This window comes from Enhydra lutris, unplaced genomic scaffold (assembly GCF_002288905.1).
Source record: "Enhydra lutris kenyoni isolate GAN:26980312 unplaced genomic scaffold, ASM228890v2 scaffoldscaffold51, whole genome shotgun sequence".
In the NCBI taxonomy this organism is placed as follows: Eukaryota; Metazoa; Chordata; class Mammalia; order Carnivora; family Mustelidae; genus Enhydra; species Enhydra lutris.
The window spans coordinates 13,735,932-13,763,062 of record NW_019154135.1 but is presented as its reverse complement, the minus strand read 5'-3'; the positions used below and the strand labels follow the sequence as shown (position 1 = coordinate 13,763,062).

The window sequence follows — 27,131 nt, the reverse complement described above, 5'->3', positions numbered from 1 at the left end:
CTCTGCAGACTTTCTCCTCCTTCCTGTGCAGGGCAGCCCCTCAGAACGTCAAGGCCCCGGCCTTTAGACATGACCTTTGGCATGACCACATGTCCAGCCTGGGCTACACATCCATCCCTAGTGCCTGAGCTGGGGAGGGGTCTCAGGGTACAACTAGAGCTTCTGAGGAGCCCCTAAAAGGGAGGCAGTTCTGAGGGGTCTTTCCCAGCTGGCTCACATGCCTCTGGTCTTCCCTGGCTGTGGTCCCTTCCTGGCCAGTGCCGGCCTCCAAGTGAACCTTCTCGTAGTATGCCCCTCCTCTCCTGTTCCGACACCTCCTGTTCCGTCCAGGCTGGTGGTGGCCTGGGGAATCTGCGGGGAGGGTTGTGGTAGTGAGCAGTGCTCCTGGGGGCCATGGCTGGCTTCTAGCATCAAATCTGTGCTCCTTCGGCTGGGGAAGTACCACGAAGGTGACCAGGAGGACACGTTCTCTGCCCTCTTCGGGTCCCCAGCTGTGCCTAAGAACCAAGCTGCCGTCAGCAGGAGAGACGCATGCAAGTTTTACTCAAGCTTTTATAGGTGCACGGGAGCCTTCACAAGAGAATGAGGACCCAGAGACGTGACCAGAGCAGGAACGATGGCAAGCACTCTGGTGACAAAGGAACAGTGAAGAGCCGATATGACAGAGGGTTGGGGCAGGGAGAGGACGTTGCTGGGAGTCATTGCAGGATGGAGTTGTTTGCAAGGATTTCTCTCAGCCTCATTCATCTCTGGTGGCAAGAACGTCTTCCTCCTGCTACCCAGAGCGCGCCTTTCAAGTGAGGGTTTGAAGGGAAAAAAGGAGGGTCAGAGCGGGCTTCTCGCCTCTGCTGTCTGTTGGGTGCTACTGGCTCAAAGCAGTCGGTATGTCTAATCGGCACATGTAGGAGGGAAGGCCGTGGGGCTCCTTGGGAGGCCTGATAACGTCTGTGGTCCCTGGTAGGGCTCCTGTCCTGGGTAGGCTGCTGAGGTCCACGTAACAATCACAGTGAAAACAGCCCTGCCGCCCTGGCCTTGGCTGACTGGACTAGGGGGTAGGGAGGCCAAGGCTATGGCATGGCCAGGTTCCCCCAGGAACCCCGGCATGCCCCTCAGCTGCTTTTTTCCAGCTCTGTGGGGGTTCTGCTGTGCAGCTCAAAACAGGTCCCTTATGAGCTGAGCAAGGCCTTGAAGGTGGGTGAGCACCTGCCTGCCCGGCAGGGGTGAACTCACAGAGCTGGGCCACGTGTTGTGATGTGACCGCGTGGCAGGGTCAGCTTGCAAGGGAGCTCTTCCTCTAGGACCTGGTGCACGAGGGAGAATCTGGACTTCAGAGAGCTTGGCCACCCCCAGTCCCACGGGTGCCGCACGCATAACAGCAGTGCCTCCTGCCTGCGGTCTTTTCCATACCCACCTCTTTTAAGTCTTACAGAACAGTACGAGCCATTCCTGGATACCTGCGTCCCGACTCCTTCGATTAATCATGTGCGCGCTACGCTTTGCATTACATCACACCCACGTCCAAATCCTGCAAAGGCGAGGTGAAAAACAGGATGTCCCTTCACCCCTAACTGCTCGTGTGGATTTCCCAGAAACCAAGAATTCTCTTTCATAATCACAACACAGTGATCAAAGCCAGGAAATTACAGGACAGACGATAGTATTTTCCACTCTGTAGACCTCACTCAGCCTGTCTGATGTCTGCTCCCTGCAGGACGCCCAATGCCTTCAACCTGCGATGATCTCGCCTCTGTCCTAAATGACAGCAGTGCAGGGAATCATGGTTTTTGCTCGCTAAACATCTACTAAGACTAGTGTTTGGAATGTAGTGTCTTACCATTCCAGCAACACACCGAGGGAACAGGTTGTTTCCAGTTTTGCAGGCGAAAGAGAGAGAGGTTAGTGCTTTGCTCACCTTCTGGGGGCTTGCAGTGGGGCTGGGGCTACATCCGAGCTGGGTGCTGGCTGGGTGGTAGAGTCGGAGGTGAGCTTACTTCTCAGAAAGAGGGACAACAAGGCTGGGGGGTTTGCAACCCCATAGACCAAGACCGGGGGAGGGGGGAGAGGCAGGCCCAGGCCAGAGAGGATGGGAGAGCCTCTGGGAGTGGAGCCTCTGGGAGTGGACTCGCAATGTCCTTGACCTGAACCCATTTCTGTGTCTCTAAGATGATGATACAGTCCTCCTCTCTTCTATGAGGGCTGAATGAGGTAGCATAGGGGAGTGCTTGGGGTAAGGCCAATGGTAAGGTATCCATTAGTACGTGACAAGTGAACACATTCTTTTTTTAAGATTTTATTTTATTTTTTTAAGATTTATTTATTTGACAGAGAGAGATCACAAGCAGGCAGAGAGGCAGGCAGAGAGAGAGGAGGAAGCAGGCTCCCTGCTGAGCAGAGAGCCCAATGCGGGGCTCGATCCCTGGACCCTGAGATCATGACCTGAGCTGAAGGCAGCGGCTTAACCCACTGAGCCACCCAGGCGCCCCAAGATTTTATTTGTTTGACAGACAGAGATCACAAGTAGGCAGAAAGGCAGGCAGAGACAGAGGGGGAAGCAGGCTCCCCACTGAGCAGAGAGCCCGATGCAGGGCTCAATCCCAGCACCCTGAGACCATGATCTGAGCCGAAGGCAGAGGCTTAACCCACTGAGCCCCCCAGGCGTCCCAACAAGTGAACACATTTAAATCTATTCTGAGCAAGAACTGTCCTCCTTGTCCCTTTGAACAATGTTCAGTGGCAAAGGAGAAAAGGGGCTCTGGGATTTTCTCCAGCAAGAGCTGCCGCCTGCCCCCTATAGGACAGCAGTGTCCACACAGCATCTTAGGACCTGTCTGGTCTGCTGGTGCTGGTGAGCCTCTGTCTGTGGACGACTGGCCTGGCGGTGGCCGGTGTCTGTGCTTTATGTTTTGCACAAACAGGGGGGATGTGGAAAAGTCCTCTCCACGCTCGGCACTTGAAAATACCCAGGAAGAGGGGTGGTGAGGGGCAGGCGGGGGGACCTTCCTTTAGACATGGAAACATTTTTCTCCAAACCCCTTCTCCTCTGGGCATGTTTGCGCATGTCTGGAGACGTTCTTGGTTGCCGGATGGGGAATGGGGTGCTCCCGGCATCTAGAGGGTATGAGGCCTGAGGCGCTCCTTACCCCTCGTGGGATGGCCCCTAACAATCGGGTACCAGCCCCCATCATCCCACCGAACATGACCCCTGACAGTGCTGTGTGGGGTGGTGCCGTGGCTCCCCGCAGGCGCCGGCCCTCCCCCGCTCTGGCTGCTTCCAGCGGGGAGGTTGTGCAAGACTCTGCAGTTCCGAGGGCCGAGGTCCCTCGGTGTGGCCGGTGAGACGCCCATTCCGGAACACCGTTCAGTAAACACAAAGTGGCCAGGACGTAAAACTCTTACGGGACGTGCCCCGTTCGTCCCCGGCCATCCGCAATGGGTTATTTCAACGTCTCCGGGCAACGAGGCCTCTTCAAGTCCCCGCGCACCAGGCGGCTCCCGGAGCGCGGCGCGGACCCTCCGCCATCGGTGCTGCCGCGCTCGTGCCGCAGCCGCCTCCGTCCGTGCCCACACGGACAGTGGCCGGCCCGGGAAGCCCCCGCAGGCCGGGCGTAGGGGTCCTGGGTGCACAGGGACGGCCCCCACCGGGGCAGGGGGGAGAGCCGGCGAGGGCGAGCAGCCTTCACGTCCCTACAAGAGCCTGCAGAGGGGCGTCCCTGTGCTTCGCTGTGGGGAGCTCACGAAGGACAGGCCGGCCCCGTAACTCAGCCCTCCGAGGGCTCCCCGAGCGCCGGCCTGCGGTGCGGCTCTGCGTGTTCCCGGGAGCTGCCCGCCCGGGACGGCTCCGCGCAGTCCCGGAGGGAGGGGGGAGGGTGAGGATGGGAGGACTCGGGACCCTCCAAGAGGGAGGGGGCGGCCTGGGTGGGGACCGCAGCGGGGAGGGGGTAGGTCCTGGTGGGGACCCCAGGGGGAGGGGGCAGGTCCTGGTGGGGACGACCGCGGGCCACAGGAGGGAGAGGAGGCCCCAGCCTAGGGCAGGGGGGCGGGGCCGAGCTTACGCACACGCACCTGCGCCGCGGCGTCTTTTCCCCGCCCCTCCCCAGCCCGCGCCTTCGTGTTTCCGGCCGCTCCTTTCTGCATCCGGGGCACGAGAAAACCCTCTGTTGGCTCTTGGGCGGTGCCTCGACCGGAGCCGGAAGTCGGCCTCGAGCCCGGCCGGGAAGCCGGCGTCGGACCCGTCAGCAGCCTGCGGTGGTCCCCAGGGGCGGCGGCTGCGCTGCTCCCTGCTAGGCGGTCCCGCGGGCGGGCGGGCGGGCGGCCCGAGGGCGCGGCACCATGAAGCTGTACAGCCTCAGTGTCCTGTACAAAGGCGAGCACAAGGTGGTGCTGCTCAAAGCCGCGTACGACGTGTCCTCTTTCAGCTTCTTCCAGAGGTCCAGGTGGGTGGGCCCGGGCGGCGAGGCCCGAGGGCTCGTGGGAGGCCCGCGGGGTGGGGGCGGGCCCCGGGGGCCGGGGGTGGCCCCGGGGGGCGGGGGAGCGTCGGGGTGGTTAGGGGAGGCCCGGCGTCGGACTGCGGCGGGCGGGGAGCGGGGGGTTCGCCCTCCCGCCCTGGAGCGCTGCGCTGGCTCCCTGCTCGGTGTGCGGAGCGGACCCGCGGGGAACCCTCGTCCTTTGGCCCGAGGAAGGCTTACGCAGCTCTGGACGGCGTTTTCGTGCCCGGTGTCTCCCCCGTTCCCGTCGTACCACCCCGGGGGCTTGGAGGGAAGCGCGGACCGCGCAGGTCCGCCCGCGGCCCTGGTGAGCTGGCAGGTGGCGGCCCGGGAGCGTGTGTTGTCACCCTGCGCCTTCTTCCCCGGCGTCCGCAGGCCACTTTATGTCCTCCGATGGGGTTTTCCCCGCAGCTGGGTCGGAGGCGCTGGCGCGCCCCGGTTTATGGGGGAAGTCGTGCGGCCACGAGAAACTATACCACAGCCGGCCCGGATGCAAACCCCGACTCCCGTGCTTTTCCCGGTTGAGTCTGGCGGAGCGAGGGCCGCGCGCTGCAGGATTGCAGGCGCGGGACCTGCGGGCTTGCGGGAAGCTGTGTGTGAGGACGGCCGCGGGCGCTGGGCCTGCTGCTGGGAGGGGCGGGGCGCCTGGGCGCGCCCGGCGGGGTGGGGGGGACCCCGCAGGTCTGAGTCCCGGACGCTGCCCTCCGGCTCCGTTCCCACTGCTTCTGGGCAGCAGTTCTCTTGTTCTTTTTGTCGGAGAGGGGAATGCGGGGGGCCCGACGCGCGGCTCCCTCCCAGGTTCCCCGGGGTCATGACCTGCGCCGAAGGCAGACGCGTCCCCCACGGAGTCCCCCAGGCGCTCCTGGGCAGCAGCGCTTGATCAGTGTTGTGCTGGCCGGGGGGATCCCGTTTCTGTTGTCCTTCCGTGGAAGCGGTTGGTTCTTCGCGAGCTTCAGGAGGTCTTTCGCGGATGCGCCGCTTTCTCTCCCGCGCCCTCTGCTCTGCTCTGGCTGCTCTTCCTCTGGGCTGTCCGCGTGTCCCGAAGGTGCTCGGCAGCGGCAGCCGGAGACCTTCCCCTCACCGCTCAGGGATGCCCCTGCCAGCTCCAGACAGCGGGCGCACTCAGAACCCTGCCGTGCCCCCACTGGCGCCCCTTACCGCCGCAGCGGTCCAGGCTTCTCGCCTCCATTCTTCTTGCCTCGCGGCGGCCGGACCCTAAGCTCCAAACCTGCAGATGGGTCCCCAGCTTTTCTTGCCGCTGTTTGCGAGCTCCTGCTGCGGACCCAAGCCTCCGTGTCTGGGCATGGCTGTGCCACGGGCTCCGCCTCCGCTCGGCTGTACTGCGGGGCCTGCCTCACCTGGGGGCTCTCTCCGTGGGGTGAGTTTGAGCACATGACGCTCTCAGGGTGATGCTTGGCCCCGGCTGTTGTGCTAAGTGCCATGCGCCCCTCACCGCGAACCTGGGTTTTGTGAGTGGGGCGTGGGGCAGGGCTTGCGGGTCCCACAGCTCCCGGCCAGGCGGACACTGCGAGGCTGGAGGTCTCCTCTCTGCAGCGAGGGGGGCTGCCACAGAGTCTGGAGAGCCCCCGTTCCTCCGGTTGAGCTGTCCTCACCTGTGGCCCTTCCATTCCGGCCGTCTCTGCTGGGCCCACGAGTGTCCTCTTCTCCGCCTTTGCGGAGTCACTTCCTCTTCCTCCTTGGCTGAGCGGTGGCCTCTCAGTGTCCCGGGGATGGGGTGCTGGCATGACCCCGCGTGGCCGTGGCCGTGCTCCGTGCTGTGCGCGCTCTCACGGTGGACGCGTGTCCCAGCGCGGTGTCGCGTGCGCGGGGCTGTCCCTGGGTGTGCACTGGCTTCTGCTTCTCCGTGCTCTGGCCACAGCGCTACGTCGAGTAAAGCCCGTGGGAATCCCCACGAGGCTCGAAGCGGGTGGTCCCGGTCGGCGAGGTCGCAGATGGTGCGGCTTGCAGAGCTGCGAGGGTTTGTGGTTAAACGGCGTCTCTTGTTAGTCCCTGAGGTCGGGAGGGAAAGGAATGAGACCCAGAAGCCATGGCCCCTTGGTGTCTGTGCTCAGAGGTCACCTTCCATGCTGCTGGGGACGGGGACGGGAAGAGGTAACGTGTGTTCCGTTCCTCAGCGTCCAGGAGTTCATGACCTTCACAAGTCAGCTGATCGTGGAGCGCTCGGCGAAGGGCAGCAGAGCGTCTGTCAAAGAGCAAGGTAAGAGGACCCGCTGCCTCGTGCCTGCGCCGCGCCTGTCCCTTCCCGCCTCAGGCAGCCCGGGGCCCCCTCCCAGGCGCGCCCCACGCCGGCGCTGCCAGGACCGCGCTCCTCTCCGGCCTCCTGCTTCGGCTCGCGCTCGCTCCCGCGGAGCCGTCAGCGGCCACTCCAGGTGCTTCTCCTTCCGCCTGTGGCGGGCACTTTGCCAAAAAGGCTTCCCCGCCGTCGCGCTGGGAGTGCGTCCTGTGCTCCCCAAGTTTTGGACCAGGAATCCAGAAACTCGTTGTTTTCCTCTTGGCTGTCGTTCACGTCTTCATAGTTCAGGTTTTCTGTAAGAATCATGAGGCTTTTCTTGGGAGAAGCATGTGTGACACGGACCACTGAGGAAGGACAGCTGTGTCACGTAGATCGTGGGAAGCGCACTCTGCGGGGACTGGGGCCACAGCCCTGGAGGCCACGTGTCCGTGATGAGATTTCTGTTACGCCCCAGGGGGAGTGGGGGTGCCCTGTGCGTGCTCTGCGCAGCCTCCCTGTCCTGCCCGGGAGATGGGACCGTGAGCACGGACGTGTAGTGGGTCAGTCCAGGCAGCTGGCTGAGAGCTGTGTTCTCCAGCACGGACCCGGCCGCTCCTGTCTGGGGCGTGCGCTCCCACTGCACGCTGGCCCCTTGCTTACCGGAGATGCAGGCAGAGCCCAGACGGCGGCGGCGCCCTCCGACTGCAGCGCTCATGGCCTCTCCCTCTCCTCTCTGTTGTCCACGGTGGCAGGCTGCTCTGTGCGAGCGTCGTCAGGACGGGGAGGTCCTCCTTTGTCAGCTGTGACCCTTACGTTCCTCTTCCCCTGGGGTGTAGCCAGCTGTGTCCCGTCTGAAGAGTTTTGAAAGTGAGAAAAATTCATGCCAGGGATGGGACCTGCTTCCCGAAGTGCTTGTACAGACGGAACCTTCGGATAATTTGATGATGATCTCAGGCCAGCAGGGCCGGGTTTTTTGTAGGTGGACCTTTTGTCCCCTCCTCTTGCATCTCCTCTCCCCCGCTTCCCCTCTAGCCCGTCACAGGAGCAGACCTGATGCCCCGAGAGCTGATTTCCTGACGTGGGCTTGCTCTCGGGACTTTTAAGCAGCTGGAGGCTGCTGGTCTTACGCAGGGTCTCCAGCTCGGGGGCAGGCCAGAGCATCTGCGAGCGGGCCGGCGCTGGGGCTCTGGAATGTGGCGGAAAGGCAGCTGGGACCGCCTCCCCTCGGTAGCTTTCTGCACCCGCGGTGGCTCCTTTAGAGCCTGCTGGCCCGCCAGGCCTCTGGACACCTCCTTGTACTAAGGTGGCGTTGGGCCATGCCGGTGCCCGTGCTCCCTCCTGTGCTGTTCTGTGTGAGTCTGACTGAGCCACCAGGCAAGGGCTCAGCATTGTGACACTTTCATGATTGCTAAAGATGTCCAAAGTCCTCACGTCACCCTGCGCATGTCTAACTTTTCCTTAGAATACCTGTGCCACGTCTATGTGCGAAACGACAGTCTTGCAGGAGTGGTCATCGCTGACAGCGAGTATCCACCCCGGGTGGCCTTTACCTTGCTGGAGAAGGTGAGTTTGCGATGTGGCCGGGCTGGCCCGGGATGGGCAACGGTGGACGGTGCCCGAGGTAGAAGGGACTGAGTTATGTGTCCAGAATCAACCCATTTTCAGCGTTTCTTCTTGCTCTAAACTGAGAGATGGCCCGGCATCCCTTCCCAGCTTCCTTTTCTGGAACTGGTTTCTGCCAGTGTCTGGGCTTGTGGCCCTGGTGGCACCGCGACCTGGCCACTCTACAGCAGCATTGCAGTCTCCTTCTGGGCTGGGGCCTGAGGTCGGCTGTGGCTGCACCTTCAGCCCTGGCCACTGCTCTGGCCGCTCTAAGGGCTGCTGCCTTCCCCACTGGCGACTGTTTCCTCCCAGCCATGGCCAACTCTGCACTCTGTCCTGTGACCACCCCGGGCTGCTCCTTTCCCCCACGTGAGTGTCGCACCACCATGGGGCCCAGCACTGTGGTGCTCGTCAGAAATATCTCGAGGATGCTGGCCGCTGGCCTCCGGCCTCGCTGAGCACCGATACATTCCCCAGCACGTGAGATGTGCTGATGCTTCGGTCCAAAGGATCTAGCTCCCCTTTCAAAGAGCTGTTCTGGAATATGAGAGGGCAGGGACTTTTCCTCTTAGAACTGCGGAACCCGGTAGAAGGGAAAGTCTGTAGGTTAATATTCCAATGCTCTTGTCTTCTTCCAGATGAGATCGGGGTGAGGGTGCATACATTTTGTTTCTGATTGCCAGAAATCTTCAAACCTTGAGCCTAGATTTGCCCTTGGCCATGAGCTGTGCTCCTCCTCTCTCGGGCTCTCTGTTCAGGTCCATGTGGCTATGGGATGGGCTCCTTTGTCGTGCAGGTACTGGACGAATTCTCCAAGCACGTGGACAGGATAGAGTGGCCCGTCGGGTCCCCTGCCAGCATCCAGTACACGGCCCTGGACGACCACCTGAGTCGGTACCAGGTAGGTGGGCAGAAGCCTCCAGGAGCGGGCCTGCAGGGTGTGGCTCTGGGCGATCTCCCAGCAGCCTTGGTGTCGGCGTCCCCATGAAACACACAGGGACCCACTCTGAGACCTGGACCCCGAGCTCACGCGGGCTTTCCCTTCTCTGGGGTGTGCGTGCGCAGCCTGCGGTTTGTGAACTTGGCAAGCTGGCTGGCTCCCCGGTTTGAACTTTGTTTCCAGGTAGTCATTCTACTCCTGATGTTTTTGGCTCTTCCCTAGAACCCGCGAGAAGCCGACCCCATGACTAGAGTGCAGGCCGAGCTGGATGAGACCAAGATCATTCTGGTGAGTGGGGGCAGGGCGAGCGCCCCTGGAGCCGGGTGTGGGGAGCCGCCCGGTGCGCGGTCCAGGCTTGGGTTTGGGGCTTTGGGGGCGTCCTCATGCAGGTGCTTTGCTGAAAGGGGTGGTTGCCCGCCTCTCCCCAAGTGTCTCTGGCCACCCTGAGTCTGTGTTGCCTGCACCCATCTGGGTTCAACGCCCCGTTGTACGAGGACCCCAGCTGAGACCTGCCATGGCCCCGATGCCTCCCTGCCACGTGACGGTCTCCGTTCAGCGCCTCCCTGCCACTGCCGCCCCCCGCCGTTTGTCTCCGAGCCCAGCAGGCGCCTCCTTGCAGGGTGGGGGCTGTGGGGGCAGGAAAAGCCGCCTGTGTTCACTAAACACAGACCTGGGGTCCTCAGGCCTGGTCAGAAGGGCAGGAAGCCCGAGTCTTGCCTGTGCTCAGCTCAGCTACAGCTGCTGCTGCCAGTTCTCTCCTCTCCCTCCGGCTCCTCCCCCTCCTCCCCCCCTCCCCCCCTTCCTCCCCTGCCCCCCCCCCTCCCCCCTTTATCTCCCGCCTTCTTCCCTCCTCCGTCTTTCCCTCTCTCCATCTTCCCCTCTCCATCTCCCCTTCTCCCCCGTCCTCCCCCTCTCTGTCTCCCCCTCTCTCTCTGTCTACCCCTCTCTCCCCTTCTCCCCCCTTCTCCCCCTCTGTCTCCCCTTCTCTCTCCATCTCCCCTCTCTCTGTCTCCCCTTCTCTCTCCATCTCCCCCTCTCTCCATCTCCCCCCCCATCTCCCCCTCTCTCTCTGTGTCTCCCTCTCTATTCTCTCTGTCTCCCTTCTCTCTCTCCTTTCCTTGTCTGTTCTCTTCTTCTCTCTCTCCATCTCTCTCTCCGTTTCTTTCTCCTCTTCTGTCGGTTTCTTCCTTCCCTCCCTTGCCGCTGGAACCTCGAGCTCTCTTTGGCTCTCGCTGTGTCTGTTCTCGCCTTGAGTTTGGTCCTGTGGCCTCTGCCTCATCATTGGTCCCTGGCTTCCCACCTGGCACCAGTGTGTCTGGACAGTAGCCACTGATCTGTGGCTCTTCCGCTTACTATCCCCCAGTAGCCCTCAGGAAAGCTCTGGAGTCAGGTGCACACTCCCTGGCATAGCCTCACGGCCTTGGGGCCTCTCTCTTTCCTGCACGGTGCCCATGCCGGGGCCCCACATGCAGCCCTCCCGGATGCCACTGCGTGGTCATGACCAGCGTACACATCTCCCTGACGGGCGTGTGAGCCCTCAGGACTGGGTGCTTGTCCTTACCCACCCCGCTCCCGGCATGTGGGACACCCGTGCCCAGGCCCCAGCGAGCCTCGAGTGAGTAGAACTGAAGCCCAGCAGAGGCGCCCGGGAACTGCTGCGGGCTCCGGCCCCACGCCGTGCTCAGCGCTGCCTCCTGGGGTCAGACGCTGGCCTGGGCGGGACCTGGGAAGCTGTGTGCTGCAGACACCGTGCGCTGAATGACGCGGTTTGGGGACTTCGGATCGGGAGTGAGGTGTGAGCGTGTTGAGGTGTCTCCGTGTCTCTTCATGGGCTTCTCTGAGTCCTCGCTGAGCCGCGGCCCTGGGCGCCCCTCGGCTGCTCCTGCTCTCCGAGCGGGGACAGGAGGTATGGCGCGGTGGCCCCGTGTGTCCGCAGAAACGGGCTTGCTGGTGCTGCCCTGTCCGTGCGCGTGTCCGTCTGGTTCGCTTCTTGTGCCGGCAGCCCGTGTCCTGGAACTCTGTAGACGGGGCTGGTTTCGTGCCTTCCCCCCGGGCCCGTTCCTGTCCGCGTGCCTAGGTTTGCGCTCCTTTCTCCGAGGAAGCCCGGTGGCCTCGAGGTGCTGCACGACGCGCGCTGTGCACGGGCCCCTCGGGGAGCGGGAGTCAGTGTGTTCAGCGGGAGTCCGCGTGTGGAAACGTGGCCGTGAGCACGGTGCTCTGAGCCTGCGCTGGGTCCCTGGGACGGGCCCTGGGTCCTGCTCGTCGGGGACGCTCCTGACACTCACGTGGCGGGAGGAGCCAGCGGGAGAAGCACTTCCCGCGGCCGAGCCTGGGGGGCTCGTGTCCGCCTGCCGTGCCAACGGCGGGGCGCCCGTTTGTCTGTGTCCAGCACAACACCATGGAGTCTCTGCTGGAGCGAGGGGAGCGGCTGGACGACTTGGTGTCCAAGTCCGAGGTGCTGGGAACGCAGTCCAAAGCCTTCTACAAGACAGTGAGTGCTGGCCACGCCCCCGGGGTGCTCCATGGCACGGGGTTGGGGGGGCCCGGGTTGGGGGGACGGGCCCGGCAGTAGCGCGCGCTCCCTCAGGCGCCACGGGAGCGGGCGCGGGCAGAGGCCTGTCCCCGCCGCTCCTGCTGCCTGCTGAGCAGTGGGGCCTCCGGGCCTCCCACAGCGGCCCTTGTGCCTGTTTCCCTGGGACAGAAGTGGTTCGCTGGCGCGACCACAGTAGGGCTGTGCGTGCACCGGTGCTTTCCTGGGAGCCTGGGAGGGAAGCGGCCAGTGGGGCTCGGGGATCCACCGACCTGCTCTCTCAAAGCATTCTCGCGACACGTGCGGGGGCAGGTGGTGCTGCGGGACCCGGGGTGACGCAGAGTCAGATGCTCCGTCTGCCGGGGGTTCTCCCAGTCCCCCCAGCCCACTCCGTGGCCCCAGCCTCCTGGGGTCGTGTCCACCTCTCCAGCCCCAGTGTGTTTCTGTCCAGGCTCGGAAACAGAACTCGTGCTGTGCGATCATGTGATGGCAGCCCGCGGAGGCCCCCGTGCCGAGCCGGCCTGGCCGTTCGCATCAGAACCACAGTCCCTGGAGAAGCAGAGCCACCGTGGAGAGACCCGCGTGGGGACACATTTTCACTTGGGAGCTCCTGGCAGGAACTGAGGGGTCGTGGAAGGGCCTGGGGCTTGGGAACATTCAAATTTACATGTCCGGTGATTTTTGAAAAGCTCGTTTGAGGCCCCTGATGGCGTGTTCTTGGGCCAGATGAAACCATAAATTCGAATGACTCACATAGACGCTGCAGGGCTTGTCTCTAACCCGGGAAAGCGACCAGGCCGAGACCCCGGGGGAGGTCAGAGCCAGCCTTGTGGGGGCTGTGTTTGTGCGCTGTGTTCACACTGAGGTAAAGCCGGGGTCACCCTGGCTGCAGGGCTGAAGGGGCAGAGCGGCCCTGAGGGCTGGGGCTGAGCAGGCCAAGATCCTTGCTGGGAGGAGCCCGGCCACACCGACTCCAAGGCTCCTTTGCACTGGGCCTGGGCGGACTGCTCGCTGAGGGCGCTGCCCACCCCCCACGTCAGACGGAGATGCCTATGGGCGGTGGGGCAGGGGTGTCTGCCCCAACTCGCAGCTTAGCCTTGCCTGCCCAGGTCACAGGCACCGGTGCGGCCTCTCTCCACCCTGTTCACCCACCTCTCTGGCAGCGAGACCGTCATCGTGACCACCTGGGGCCTGCGTGCCTTAGCAAGTGGCCTTTGCTGTGGCCACTGTTCTTAGCCACCAAGGCCGGGTACCGGCCATTCCGAGGATTCCCAGTGCCCCACGTGTGGCCTGACCCCCAGCCTGGTCCCCACAGGAGCACTGCTAAGAGGCCCCCCCCCCCCCCAGTGACAGAAGTCCCAGCCCTGAGCCCGTGTCCTCGGGCCCCACTGCCATGTTTAGATTGCCTCCCCACGTCCTGCAGTGCTTCCTGAGGAGTGAGCTCATGGTTTGCCCTGGACCTGGTCCCCGCAGGGTCCCGTCCTCTGGGGTCCTTCCCTGAACATGCTGATTCTTGGCCTACCCAAGGTCCCGCTGCCTCTGCACAAAGTGCCAGGCCCGGAATTGCCTTGTTTGGACCGTAAGGTGACATCTACATGCTTCTGAGGACCCCGACCCCTCACCCCAACAGGTTTACGCACTGGTTATCATCCCGCTCTGGGCCCTGTGCTGGTCAAAGGAGTTGGCCAGTCTGAGGTACCCCCTGGGGTGCACGGACCCAGCCTGCTCACTGGTGCCCAGGGGGCTGTGACCTCCCCTTAAGAAGGACGCGGTATCTGACGACTCCAACTTGGGAGGCTGCTGGGGAGATGCCGGTGTGGAGGCGCGGGTCTGCAGGGAGGGCCGTCGGGAGGGTGGCGCAGGCTCGCGCCCGAGCTGGCATTTCCCCAGCTCCTGTTGTGGTCTCGTGGGGAAGCATTTGGCAAAGGGTGTGTTTTAATAACTGTTGCCTGACTTCTCTGTTCTATTTGAAAGGTTCTTATCTGGATAAAGTTGTCTTTTGAAATTCCGTAATAGTTTTCTGCTTTGTTCGAGCCTCAGGGACCCTCCTTGTGTGCAGCTGCGGGGTGCAGGGCATGCTGGGGCAGCGCCTGGGTCCCACCCCCAGACCTTTCTGGCGGGACCAGGGGAGGGGGCGCTGGAGCCGGGAAGCAGCATGGGGAGCTACGCCATGGCAGCCTGGGCCGCACACGTGGAAACTCCTTGGGAGCTAGGGGCGCGGCCCTGCGGGCGTGGGGGCGTCGCGCGCCTCCCAGGTCTGCGCGCAGCTGAGGAGTCTCCAGTCCCGTCCCAGCTTAGGGAGCGAGCGCGCCGACTGGTGGTAAGGAGGTCTGCAGGCTTCGCCTGTTTCACTGCTGGCCCGGGCCTTGCCTTCAGCCGTGTTTGCGCCCTTGGAAGCGCGAAGCAGGCTTGGGGTTTCTGGCTGGACCAAGGGCACCGGCTTTTCCTGCCTGGAGGACCTGCTGGAGTATGGGGTCTTCGGAGCTTCGCTCAAAGCTGGTGCCATTTAACAGGGACAAGCCGCTGTCTGTCTTGCCGCCCGGCTCGGGCACGGTGATCGCTCACCCAGCCAGCGTGCGGGTCCCACCCCACCCCGGCCGGGCTCAGGGTCCGTGGGTGGGTGGGGGTGGGCGGGGCCGTGCTGCATGCCCGCGGGGAGGCCTGGCCTGGATGGCCGCCTCGGATTACAGCTGGCCGGCGAGTGGAGCCCTAGATACCGTGCTGGGCCCCGCGCCGCCGCCCGCTCACGCGCCGCGCTCCAGATTCTCCGCGCCTGCTCCCGGCTCCTCTGTGCCTCCTGGCACAGCCCGCCCTCCCGAGCGCACCAGTGGGGCGCCAAGAAGCCGTGTAGCCAAGGGCTCCTGTCCTGGTGACCCCTGGGGCACTCCTCGCACCAGAAGCCACCTACACACACGAGTTGGGAGCGTTCGCTGTCGAGGCGCACGGTGCTGTAGAAAAGCACAAGGCCGGAGGCTCGGACAAGCACTGGCAGGGCCCGGGGAGCCAGTGCAGAGGGGAGGCCGCCCGTCTTCGCGCGAGGGCTGCGGGCGGCTCTGCGGTCAGGGGTCCTTCGGCCAAGACAGCCCTGTGGTCACGAGGAGGTGCGTTTAGGCAGTCCCGGGGTGACGCGGTCCTGCAGCCGTGAGCTCAGTGCTAAGTCAGCTGGCACAGGCCAGCGGTGGCCCCATGTTGCAGGGGTTTGGCGGGCAGCTGCTGAGGGACAGGCCAGGGGCGTGGATGACAGGAAGAGCAGGGACTGGATCCCAGGGAAGGGGAAGGAAGGCTCTTGCTCTCCTCCATCCCCCAGATTTCTGCTCTGGGAATCCCAGCAGCCACCACCCTCCCGCGCTGCACAGCACCGTGACGTCCGTGCTGGCCCGTGCGCCGACGGTCTGCACAGCCCGGCCACACACACGGAATGGACGCACAGAGACGGTGGAGGCTGGGTCCCGGCTCTTCCCACACAGAACCGCCATGTGGCCTCCCCCTGAGAGGCCACCGAAGAGGCAGGGGCTTTGGGGCATCCAGGGCCCAAAGAGGGGGTGTGCGGCGGTGGGTGCAGCGGCGGCCTGCGGTGGCAGAGGGGCGGTGCAGTGGGGAAGCGGGCTGGGCTGGGGCTTGGAGGGGCCCCAGCGTAGAGCCCCCAGCTGCACGTGAAGCCGTTTGTCCTGTTTTTCTTTTATTTGCAGTTTCCCGAGACAGAACAAAATAATGATTTTTTACACTTACAAGGCTCAGAAAGAAAAGACAATGGAACTCAGCAAAAAGAGAGAAGGGGGGCTGGCCAGCACTGCGGGCAGCTGGCCCTCCGCAGAGCGGCCACACCTCCGACATCTAGCTAGAAGAGCAGGTGTGGCCTGCCCGAGAGGGGTCATGCAAAAGAACTACCCCCGGAAAAATCCCCAATTATCCCAGACAGGCAGCTCCGTGGAGATAACAGGTGAGGGGAGGAGGGGAGGAGGCCCCCGGAGGTGAGGGTGGCCAGGCCACACGCTGTCCACGGTGAGCCCTGCCGCTGCCCGCGGCCCAGGGAGCCTGACAGATGTTTACCCTGTGTCCGTGGGTGGGGACAGCTGTCCTGAGCACAGCCGTGGACGGGCAGGTGAGTGTCCATTCAGAGTGTCTGCTGAGGGACAGTCCCCTTGGAGACCAGCGTCCTGTGTCCCATTCCCCACTCTGTGCCCCTCCCGTGGCTTGATTTGTGGGGGAAGATAAAGAAAATCCTCGTTGAAAATGTGAATTAAGGGGCAGGTGTTGGAGTGGCAGGGCCCGCAGCTCGGCGATCACAGCCCCTGACCAGCCCACCTGGCCGGCTGCCCTGGGCGTGCTCTGCTGTCGTCGGACCCCGGTGCCCATCAGCTCACAGGGGCACACTGTGATGGGCCCAGCCTGTCTTCTCCTCATCCCGGGGTCCCTGTCACTCCCGCCACCCCCCCACACACGGCAACCTGGAGAGGCCTGCTGGGGGGTCCACCGCACCTTGCCCCTCAAGCCCAGGGTAGCCCTCCCTCCCTCGGCTCCGAGCCTAGACTCCGAAAGCGCACTGTTCACAAACCCCTGCCGCGCCCGCCCCGGCCTGGGAGCGCGGGGTGCCACGCACCGCCTTCTGACCCCTCTCCTCCTCCTGCCTCTGGACCAAGCCCAGAGCCCCTCTGTGGCCGCACCAGCTGGTGAGGGAGGTGGGCCACCCCCAACAGGAGGGAGGTGCTGTGGGAACCCAAGGGTTCCCCTGCCAACCGGGCTGCCACCAACAGCATCCTCTCGGCCAGACTCTGCCAGTTGGGAGGTCGGTACCTCCCCGGCCCTGGAGGGACCAGAGTGGGAGCCCCGGGCCCACGGGGGCTTCTCAGATGGCTCATCGGGCCCCCGGGGGCCGGCCCGGCCTCTGCACTGCTCATCCATGCTGGGGGCACGAGAGGAAGGGAGGGGAACATCCGTGCTCGGGTCCCCTTGGCCCCAGGTGGCCGACACTCCTGACGGCAGCCATGCACGGCGGGTGGGGGTGGGGAGGTATGCAGACCTAACAGACACCGTTCCTCGGCCCGGCCCCTGTGGACAAGTCACTGCCCCACTGCTCCCCGAGGGACCAGGAGTGACAGACACGTGGAGCGTGGGTGGGGGGTGCCCGGCGGTTCAAGGCCCCACAGATGCCAGTGGTTTGTACAGCTTTTGCCTTTTTTTCTCCTGTTTCATCCAACATCAATTTTTTTTTTTTTTTTTTTTTTTTTTTTGGTGGCGGTTGTCATCTTGTTGTTAAAAAGAAATCACATCCAGTCTTGGTTTTCTGCAGACACGGGCACCAGGGGAGGAACGAGGCAGACACAAACATGCGACAGGCAGGCCGAGGGAGGGCGGCCGGGCTCCAAACACTGAGTCTGTCCCACGAAGCCGGCCACAGCTCTGAAAGGTGGGGAGGGCGGGGGTCAAGGGGGAGGGCGGGGCGGGGGTCAGCTCTCCTCTGTCCCCACCCAGGGAGAAGGGGTGGGCGGGGCATCCGCTCTCGTCGGCGCCCCCTGGGAGAAGGGGGACAGCAGGGATGGGCGGGGCCTGCCTATAGTGCGGGGGCGGCTCTGCCCGGCGTCCCCCGCGCACCCCAGGAAAGGGCCCGAGCCGGCACCCACCTTCACTGCAGCGGCGCCACGGGCGCGCCCGAGCAGTGGAAGTGCACGTTCTGCCACTTGCCCTCGCGGCGGTGCCACACGCGCGTCTCCTCCGACTGGCTGGTGCGGGGCCGGCCCTGCCCGTCGATGTACTGCGTCAGGCGGATGTAGGCGATGCACGCGGCGTCCTCCCCGATGACGTGCACGTGCGGGTTCAGGATGGTCGTGTGGACGGGCTTGCTGTTCTTGGCGAGCACTGTGGGCAGAGGCGGGGGCTTGCCGGGCGCCCTGGAGAGCCTCTGCCCAGGGAAGGGGGGCAGGGAGGCCACCTGGAGGTCCAGCGGCCCCGCGCCGCTGTCGGGGGCGGCCCCCACACCCGGCCCCGGCACTCACGGTTCTCGAAGTAGAATCTGTGGAAATCCATCCCTTCGACCAAGTTGCCCAGCGCTTCAGGCTCGAACGAGGTCAGGCCTGGGTCACAGATTTTCCTGGGGGGCAGACCCAGGTGAGGAGAGGCCCCTGCCACCACCTGCCCCTCCCTTCACCACAGGGAAGCCCCCACAGCCCGCCCCAGGCCCCCCAGGACCCAGCCCAGATGCCCCGCTCACGCGTAGGCCTCGAAGTCCCCGTTGTTGACCGCCTCGATGAGCTGCTCGGTGATCTTGATGACCTCCTGCTTCCGTGCTGCGGGGACACAGCCGCCCAGTGACCGAGGACCACCCCGGGTGGCCGTGCAGAGGGCCTAGGGCAGAGCGTCCCCAGCCCCCACCCACTCTCCTCTCCAGGAGGGACCTGATCGGTCCGGCTCACACTGTTCCCTCCAAGGTCACCCACAGCCCCCACATTCCCAAGTCCATGGAGCCATGTCTGTCTTACATAGAAGGTCTCCATGTGATAGAAACACCACGTCTGAGAACGCAGAAAGGGGAAGCAAAGCCCACCATGACTGTGGTCCCCAGTCCCTCCGGCCGTGTCCCCTGGAACCGGCCCTCCTGGCCTCTGCCCACCTAGACTCGGTTCCCAAGCCCCTGCCACATCCAGCCCCTCTGCAGGAACATCTGGTAAGGGCTGGCTGTGAAGCGGTGGGGTTTGGGGGGGGGGACCAGGGTCTACGGGGTGAAGGCGGAGAAGAGGGCAGGGAACGGGGCCAGGGGACCGAGGAGGGAGACAGGGAGACACGGAGTCTGTGGGTCTCTCCCTGGAAGCCCACAGCCAGCCAGCGGGCCTCCTGCCTGCTTGGGTCTCTACCTGTGTGCAGTCCAGTGCTCGGGCGCCAGCCCCCCTCCGTACCCCCCACCCCCAGCATCACCAGCCCACCTAGCACCCTCCGTCCCGGGGCTCTGGGCTTCTGCCCACTTGGCCTCTGCACTGGGACAGGCCTGGCCCCAGGGTGCTGACCTGCGGTCCCCGTTCTCTCTTTAATCACAACTTGTTTCAGAGAATAACGCAGCCGCACCCACTGCGGATTCAAACCTGGATCACTTTCACGGCCACGGAGACGCTCATAGAAATAAACCAGATAGAGCTGTGAGTGCCTGTGTTCCCCTAAATCTCATGCTTCACTCCCCCTCCCCAGAGGAGGACTGCCCTCTGGTGGGTGCTTAACTGTCTCTGTGAGGACATGTACACCCCCAAGTACACACACACGTCGAGTGTGCGCTCACACGGCTCCCAGGGACCTCTGAACGGCAGTGCTCCCCTCAATAAGCCTCAGACCCAGCCAGTGTGGGATCCCATGAGCTCCTCCCCACGGGCTCCCTGCCAGGTCACTGCGCTTCCAGCAGCTTCCCTGGCTCCCCAGCGGCTCTCTGTCCCTGCCACTGGGCATCTGTCTGCACTCCGGCAACCGGCACCCCTGGGAACAGCACCCCCGTGTGCTGATGCATGGGCTCCAGTCCCAAAGCACACACAGCAGGGTCTCCAGAGGGTGACTCCGCATTCGGAAGCATGTGCCCACCGCCCTGGCATGGGGCTGCCCGGGCTCCTCCCCACCGCCAGCACCCTTGGCTGCCTGCGTGCCCCCTCCCACCAATGCCCACCTGAACGGTGGGCGCTGCGCAGTGCACGTGGGCCCAGGCGGGCCTCGTGTGCTGCACGGGGTCTGGAGAGTATGGGCAGCGGGAGCTCCGTGACACCCGGGGGCTTGGGTGCACGTGTGCGCTGGTGTCACAGGGGAGGGCAGGTGCCTGTTTGCACGTGGAGATTCCTGTGTGCATGGACCTGAGAGCCTCTCCAGTCTCGGAAACCCCTCCCTCTGGACCCAGCTGTGTTTGTGCAAAGGCCCCCTTTCCATTTCTCACCCAACTCTGTGTCTGGACCATGCCAGGGTCTGGGCTCCGGGCTGTCTCGCCCAAGCCCAGGCCTCACTGTCCGGTCGGCCCTGGAAGCTGGTCCCCAGCACGGTGGGCTGCAGGCTCCAGGGACCCCATGTCCGCCCATATCCACTGGCAGAGCTCTGTCCCTGCACCCACCACACTCTACTCTTGGGCTTGGGACCCGAAGCAGGAAGTCGTTGGACATTTTGGGTCCCTCTGCATCCCCAGTGTGTGACCTCCCGGCAGCCTGCCCACCCCTCTGCCCTCTGCCTGAGCATTTCTGCTTTGGGGACGGTCACCTACTCTCCCAGGTCCCTGTCACCACTGCAGTCCAGCTTTTCCCTGGGGACCCCAAGCTAGGGCCCCCCGTCCATGTAGGGGAGGGCAGCACCTGTGTGTCCAACACCCAACACCAGTTGAGCCCCCTTTTCCACATCAGCACCCCACGGGAGCCCTCAGCCAACAGCCCTGTGACCCGAATGGACTGACATGTCCTGTCTCACATCCCGTGCATCCCGTACTGTGGTAAGTCACCCCAATCTTGCCCTTAGTGAAGTCGTGTGGCGTGTTTCTAAGCCAGTTGTAAGACAAAACGAGAGTAGAAAGTCAATAGGAGGCTTTGGGGTCACAGCACACATCGCCGAGTCCAGGGTTTGGGACCTGGTGTCACCGATCTGCAGACAAGCAGGGGGAGATCGCAGCAGGGCTGCTGCCAGGACCCACCCCTGCCCTGCGTGGCAGCCCTTCCTCCCCCAGGGGGAGCAGGGGCTCCCCGGGAGGTGAAGCTGCGGGCTGTGACCTGCCATCTGCCCCCCGGCCCAGGCAGCTCCGCAGACGGAGCAGAGGTGTGTGGGCAAGGGTCTGGCGTGGGAAGGGTCCCGGCGGTGGACCAGAGCCCCTATACTCCCTCTCTTGGGACAAGCTAACAGGCTGGGAAAGGGTCTGGCGGGACCCCCGCGGCCCCAGGCTGGCCCTAATCCGCGTCCCTTGGCAGTGGGGGCACCAGGAGCCACAGCCCCTGCAGGCAGGCAGCGGCAGATCAGCCGTAATCCCTGATTACGGGGAACACCGCCTGGGCCCGTAGGCACCGACCCCATTTACACATGACGACAGCTGGCGGGCAAGTAACCTGGCCGCAGAGGTGGAGACAGGGGTGCCCCGGCTCAGACACCCACGACCGCGGGTCTAGAGAGCCAAGTCCCCTCCCGGGACTGACTCCACCCATCCTTCCCGGCAGACCCCTGCTCTCGAAGGGGCTGTGGTGCTGGGGACTTGGGCGGGGGCACATGCCGGAGCAAGGACGCCGTCCCCCGGGGGCCTCAGCTCCCTGGGGCTCCCCACTCCCCTGCCGCTCCTGGCCCCCCAGCACCCCTCCCTTCAGTCCTGCTCAGGGCCCCTTCCTGTGGTCCTCACCTCCACAGCTTAGTTCAGGGCAGACCCCAAGGTCAGCCCGGGATGCAGTGCTCACGGCATGCCCTGTCCTCAGAGCCCCCAACCCGGCCCGCGATGCAGACTGAGGGCAGCTCGCAGTCCTGGGTGGGCGGCCCCCCAGGGGCACTGCTCCACGTGCCAGCCTCCAGTTTCCTCATCTGTGGAACCAGGGCCAAGAGGGGCCAGGGAGATGGGCACAGGGACGCTGCCGACCCTCCCAGGCTCCGTTTGCACCCTCTCCCTCACCAGACTCCCCGCCGCCCCAGCCTGTGACCGGCCTCTGCCCCCGGGCCAAGGCGGCCCAGACACCCGCACCTGGCCTCGCCCCTCTGGCGGAGCACAGAACACTTCTGCGGGGGGCCACTGCTATCCGGAGGCCGTCCCGTGCCCTCCTGGCCATTGGGGTGGGCTCAGCTTCCCCGAAGCCCCTGTGCCCCCCACGGTTGCTGAGCTTCGCTCCCCCTCGTCCCTGCCCAGGCCCTCGGGCCCCGCACTCACCCAGCCACTCCCCAGCCATGCCCAGCCCTGGCCCGCAGCCTCTCATCCGACCGTGCCTCCCCGCCTGGTGTCCCCCGGCAGGTGGCGGGGGGGGGGGGCCTGCAGCCCTGGGGTGTCACCCATCCCTGTAAGCGATCCTGGTGGCAGTCGGCAGACCGGCTGGCGCGACCGGCTCCTCCCTCCCTGCCTGGGGGGGGGGGCCCAGCCCAGCGCCGGCCCTCGCCCCCCCCAACCCCTCGCCCTGGGCCCCTGCAGCCAACACTGCGTCACACGGGCCGCGGATCACAGGCGCGAGGCTGTTGTCTGCCCCGACCGCTTCCGATTCCTCCCTACAGGCGTTCACGCGCCCTTCCTTAGCCACAAGCTCCTGTTCTGAGGCCAAATGACACCTTCGTGTCGAATTCCCTGTGCTCCCCTTTCCGCCCGCTGCCCCCCAAGCCGGCCCCTTCCCAGAGTGAGTGGGCAGCACACCACAGCCGGGGGTCTCCACACCCATGAGCCCCCAAGGAGCAGCCAGGGGGCCCCTCAAGGTGCTACTTACACAGGGCCGGCGGGGGGCCTAGGAGACCTGGAGATAGGCAGGGTGGGGGGGCCCTGGGTTTCCAGAGCTGAGCCCCTCCTCACCGTGTTCAGGATGGCAGAGAGCCTGGGGGCTGGGGCGGAGCGGACCAGACGGAAACAGGAGGCTTGGTGGGGGCACACGAGACAGAGAAGCTATGGGCGGACGAGCTAAGCCAGAGGGACGAAGGAACAGAGGGGACACGGGCACAGGGAGGGTAGAGGGAGTGTGGGGGGATGAAGGTGGATGCGGAGGACACGAGGAATGTGGGGCCCAGAAAGGGACGTGAGGGACACGGGGGTGTGGGGGGGACACGGGAAGTACAGGGGCACGGGGGATGCAGGTGGACGTGTGGGGTGAAGGACGGGGAAAGTGGGGGACGGGGACGTGGACGTGGGTGGATGTGGGGGATGAAGGGGGACGGGCGGACGGGTGGGACAGGGGGTTGGGGACACAAGGAGGCACAGAGGGGATGTCGATGGACAGAGGGATGGGGAATGTGAGGAATGTGGGGGACGGGGGGGACGGGGGCACAGAGGAGGGGCTTCAGGAACGTGCGGGCGGCGCGCTGTTCGGCCCGTGGCCGAACAGTCGCTGTGGGCAGAGGGTGCCCCCCCATGGACAGATGCAGCCCAGCGTGTGCAGAGCCCAGGGAGGACCCAGCTGGGCAGCAAGGCCAGGCCTCCCTCCTCTCGTCCACGGCCTGCGGTCGTGCAGTCGTGCAGTCGGGAGAGGCTACGCCTCCATGGGGCCCCACGGGCTGCTGTGACTGGGAAGGTCAGGCAGGCGGCGTGAGGGAGGCGAGACGCACCATGGACTGCCCGGAGGGCCCTGCCCGTGCCCAGGACACATGTTGGGGAGAGGCCTGGGGCAGTCTGCAGTGCTGGTGGAGGGAGGAAGAGGGGAGGGCGGCGGCTGGGAGCGCCCTGCGCGGGGAGTGCCAGGCGGCCAGCCCACCCGGGCCCTGAGCCTCGGGCAGGGGCAGCGGGAGCAGCTGAGGCCGTGCACCGCGGCAGCAGGGCAGCGGGCCCAGGGGCGCTACTTACACAGAGCGGGCAGGGGGCCCTCAGCGTCCAGGGCCCCCGAGCCCCTCCCCACGCAGCTCAGGATGTCAGGGACCCTGGGGGCTGGGGTGGACAGGAGGCTGAGCGTGAGCGGCCTGGGGAAGCAGCCCCTGGCCAGTGTCTGCAGTGGGGTGGGGGCCTCAGGCCCGGCGGGGTGGGGAGGAGGCTGCCATGGCGGGGGCAGAAGGGCTGAGGCAGCCCTACAGAGGCTGCTGCAGGGTCCTCCAAGCAGACCCCGCCCGCAGCGGGGGCCCCCCCGACCCACTGACTTACGCCTTACGCGGAGTGCGCAGGGGGCTGGCGGGAGGTGGGCATGAGGTAGGGGGTTGGCTTCAGAGCTCGCGGAGCCCCTCCTCACAGAGCTCAGGGTGTCAGGGGCCCTGGGGGTTGGGGCAGACAGATGAGACACTAACGGGAGACAGGAGGGGGCACGCGGGAGAGACGGGGACAGCACGAGGACGGGTGGGGTGGGGCTGGAGGACCCGAAACACAGCTCACAGTTGGGCCCAGGAGCGGGACAGGGAGGACTGGAGACGGCAGGAGGGGCAGGCCTGGGCCCTTTAGGGCCCGCCCCGCTGCCCGAGGCGCACTGGGGTCTGGGCCGGAGCAGGCCGGCCAACACTCCTGCAGCCTCCGGCCATGCAGGACGCCCACAGGGCCGGGGTCGGGGCAGAACCGCAAAGACAGGGCCTCGGGGGCCTCCGTGCTGACGACAAGGCTCTGTGTCCGTCTGTTCACGGAAGCCACGTGAACATCCACTCTCCCTTCATCCAGGGGCCTGTGCTCACCTCTGTTTTGGGGTGTCACTGTGTCCCCCAAACTGGCAGAATGGCTGGCCCTCAGACCCTGGGGCAGCCCTGCGGGCCTTCAAGGCTGAACTGTGACCATGTGGCCCAAAGGCTCCGGTGGGCCCACATGCCACCTGCCCTCCCGGGGGAGGCGGACAGAGCTGGGAGCAGAGGGGCCCTACACGGGTGCGGCCCACCCACCCTCACGGGCCGTGGAAATACCCAGAACCCAGGCAAAGCCCCCTGCTGGCTGGCTCCTTAGCGGCTGCCAGCCAGGCAGAGTCACCGACTTCAGGAAGTTCAAGAGAAAAAATCAAAAACAAATTCAACCATGCACTTGTTCCCCTGCAGGCTGGGAGCTGCCCCGCTGGCCAGGGCGCCGGCCTCTTGGCCCACATGCACTAGGCAGGCCCCGGGGGCTGTGGCCAAGCAGGGCCAGCGCCCCGTGGACACCCCTTGCCCGCCTCCCAGACGCCCCACTGTGCCATCTTCCAGATGTACCTTTCGTGTCCTCGTCCTCTATAGTGGTGTGAGTGCTGTCCGATGACTCCTGGGGGACACACGGAGACAGCGGGTCAGGATGAGGTCTCTGTCCCAGCCCGCCTCTGTGGGGCCTGGAGGTGCCCATCCCCGAACCCCACAGGCGGTCACCCAGCCCCAGGCCTCAGCCGCTCACATCCGCAACGGCCAGCGGCCCAGACGCGCCTCCTCCTGACCAGATGCGCCTGGAGGAGAGACTCCCCGTGACTCTCCCGTAAGAGAGGAAAACGGGCTATCTGGCGCTCCCAGCTGAACGGGAAAGCGCCCCCAGCCTGTGCACTGTGGCAGACAGGGCGGGAAGGCTCCAGGAGGGCCTCAAGAGACTGGCCGTATCCGCAGCTCCTGCCCCAGCAGGGGCCGCCTGCCCCTCGGGCCTGGACAGTCCATCCAAGCCCAGTCTCCCCACTGCGGGGGCCTGCGAGGGTAGACCAGCAGTCCCAGCACCTCCGACCCCACGCAAAAACCAGCGGCCGGTCCCCTCTCACGGACTCCCCAGGAGGTCCGCCTGCTCCTGAGGTCCTCCAGGGCTCCTCCTAGCCCCGAGTGAAGCCCTGCGCTAGGCCCCGCCCGGCAATGGGGGTGGCCTGCAGCTTGTAGGATCGGGGCACGTACCACAGCCCCCCAAGGTTGTCTAAAGGCCCCTTGCAAGACAAACAGAAGCCTCACCCCAGACACGGGGCCCAAGGAACAGGTGCCCCGAGCCACAAGGCAGGAGGACACCCAGGCCCTTTCTGGCACGTTGCATCTGTGCTGAGAGCCACTGACCCCTGGTCCCGGCCTGCAGCCAGGATATGAGGGGCCCTTTGGGGAACCCGGGGCTCGGGGGCAGTCCGACTGCAGACTGGGGCGGGTGCCAGTCCTAGAAACACAGCTTGACGGCCCGCCGTCCCTCCCGCCACCCTGAGAGCCAGCCCCTTCTCTGGCCCCGGGCGCAGGTGCCCATGCAGCAGGAGACGCCGGGCGCGGAGCAGCGGCAGAGGCAGGCCGGCCCGGTAGGAAGCACTGGGGGCAGAGGTGAGTGATGTGGGCGGCCAGGGGCGTCTGTGCTGCTCCCTCCTCCCGGCCCACGCTTGCCCTCCTCCCCTGGCACCCCAAGGCAGTCCTGCATGCCTGGCTCCCGGCTCTGCTGGTTCTGCCCGCAGACAGGGCCGGATGGACAGCCCGGAGGGTCCTGAGAAGCGGACCCTGCTCTGGGCCCCCACCGTCAACAGTGACTCGGTACAGCCATGCCTGAGACGGCAGCGCCTGGGGCCTCATTCTGAGGGGGTGGCCGTGGACCTGTGGGGCTCTGTCCTGCCTCGAGAGGGTCCCTGTACATCTGCCCCCCAACTCTCAGCACAAGGGCTGCCCGGTCCGTGCCCCTGACCTGCCCCTGACCTGCCCCTGACCTGCCCCAGACCTGCCCCAGACCCTGCCTCCTGCCTGGGCGCAGGCTCCCAAGGGGGCCGGTGGGTGCAGTAGTACCTTGATCCCGTCCACGGGGTTATGAATGACGGTGGTTTGAGGCTCCTACGGAAGAAGGAAGCACAGAGGAAGGAAAGAGGGAAGTGAGAGGAGAAGGTGGGTGGAGGGAGGAGGCAGCGGAGCGTGCACGGCAGGAGGCAGAGCGGTTTGGGGAGGCCCAGAGGCCGGGAAGGCCAGAGAGAAGCACGTGCGCCCACGGAGCTCAGCACAGAGCGTGGGGGCGGCGGGCAACGAGATCCTCCTGTCCCCTCGCTTTGCCGCCTGACCCTCTGCCCCGGGATGGGCGGCACGGTTTTGAAGATGTCATGGGAGTGGGGGTGGCATATGGAATGGACGGGGTCTGAGATGGGGCTGGCTGTGTGGGACCCTCCCCTCCGAGGCTGAGGCCGCCCCCGCGTGCTGGACGGCCACCTGGCGAGCCGAGCCTTCCTGTGGGCAGTGTGGGGCTGGGCTCCGCACGAACTCGGAACCCGGGCCCCGGCAAACCCCGACCTCTCGGGGCGGCCAGCCCTACACAGACCGCCATGGGCACATAGCGCCCTCGCACCATCACAAGCCACGCCACCAGCTCGGGGTGGGACCTGGCCAGGACCCACCCCCTGGCCCCCCGACAAGAGGGCCAGAGCCAGCGGGCTCCTCTGAACTTGTGTCTGCCCACGCCTGCCCAGCCAGAAGCCCCCGGGCTTCCTCCGCCCCTGCCGGGCAGCCACAGGCCAGCACGGCCATGGGGCTGTGTCCCCTGGAGGCTTGGGGCCTGCAGGGTCCGGCCGCCCACGGGAAGCCGCCCTGGCTGTGGCCGGGTCATCACTAGCAACTGCCACAGCGGCTCATCTCCCTCCAGATCACTGGGGGGCTCCGCAGCTAAGACCAGCCCCACCCATGGTTCTTGGGAGACACCAGAGCCCTCCGCTCCAGGGCGGCGCACCCCTGCAGCAGCTGGAAGGCATCTCCCCGCCCAGCCAGGCCCCTGCAGGGTGGCCAGGCACACACGCTCCTGAATGCCTCTCAGCGCTGACCCACAGGTGGGACACCGGGCCAGGCCCCTGCGCAGACCCGAGACCCCCCGAAAGGGGCTCGGCCGTA

At 65.2% G+C, this 27,131-nt stretch overlaps 2 protein-coding genes across 2 annotated transcripts in view; one reads left to right on the top strand and one right to left on the bottom strand.

Moving 5' to 3' along the window:
* The first annotated feature begins 4,274 nt into the window (after positions 1-4,274).
* On the top strand, positions 4,275-13,797 carry LOC111157062 (YKT6 v-SNARE homolog). Its single transcript, XM_022518279.1, has 7 exons — positions 4,275-4,433; positions 6,620-6,702; positions 8,180-8,280; positions 9,116-9,220; positions 9,482-9,547; positions 11,649-11,750; positions 12,241-13,797. Exons 1-7 carry the CDS (start codon positions 4,330-4,332, stop codon positions 12,274-12,276), a joined length of 597 nt encoding a protein of 198 aa, XP_022373987.1. The 5' UTR covers positions 4,275-4,329; the 3' UTR covers positions 12,277-13,797.
* A 3,212-nt stretch (positions 13,798-17,009) lies between these two features.
* LOC111156985 (calcium/calmodulin dependent protein kinase II beta) overlaps positions 17,010-27,131 on the bottom strand; it is a 77,706-nt gene continuing 67,584 nt past the window's right edge. Inside the window, exons 16-21 of the mRNA XM_022518167.1 lie at positions 26,049-26,093; positions 24,546-24,594; positions 17,998-18,073; positions 17,783-17,877; positions 17,411-17,645; positions 17,010-17,189 (exon numbers count right to left, since the gene is read on the bottom strand). Of these exons, the coding sequence (XP_022373875.1) occupies positions 17,413-17,645; positions 17,783-17,877; positions 17,998-18,073; positions 24,546-24,594; positions 26,049-26,093 (498 nt within the window). The 3' untranslated portion in view covers positions 17,010-17,189; positions 17,411-17,412. The remainder of the gene's footprint in view (positions 17,190-17,410; positions 17,646-17,782; positions 17,878-17,997; positions 18,074-24,545; positions 24,595-26,048; positions 26,094-27,131) is intronic.

Bases quoted from the DNA above. Each gene is read 5' to 3' on its own strand.
- LOC111157062 (XM_022518279.1), top strand. From the start codon at position 4,330: ATGAAGCTGTACAGCCTCAGTGTCCTGTACAAAGGCGAGCACAAGGTG. The intron at 4,434-6,619 runs GTGGGTGGGCCC...TCCGTTCCTCAG, and splicing joins AGCTTCTTCCAGAGGTCCAG to CGTCCAGGAGTTCATGACCT. The intron at 11,751-12,240 runs GTGAGTGCTGGC...GTTTCTGTCCAG, and splicing joins CCAAAGCCTTCTACAAGACA to GCTCGGAAACAGAACTCGTG.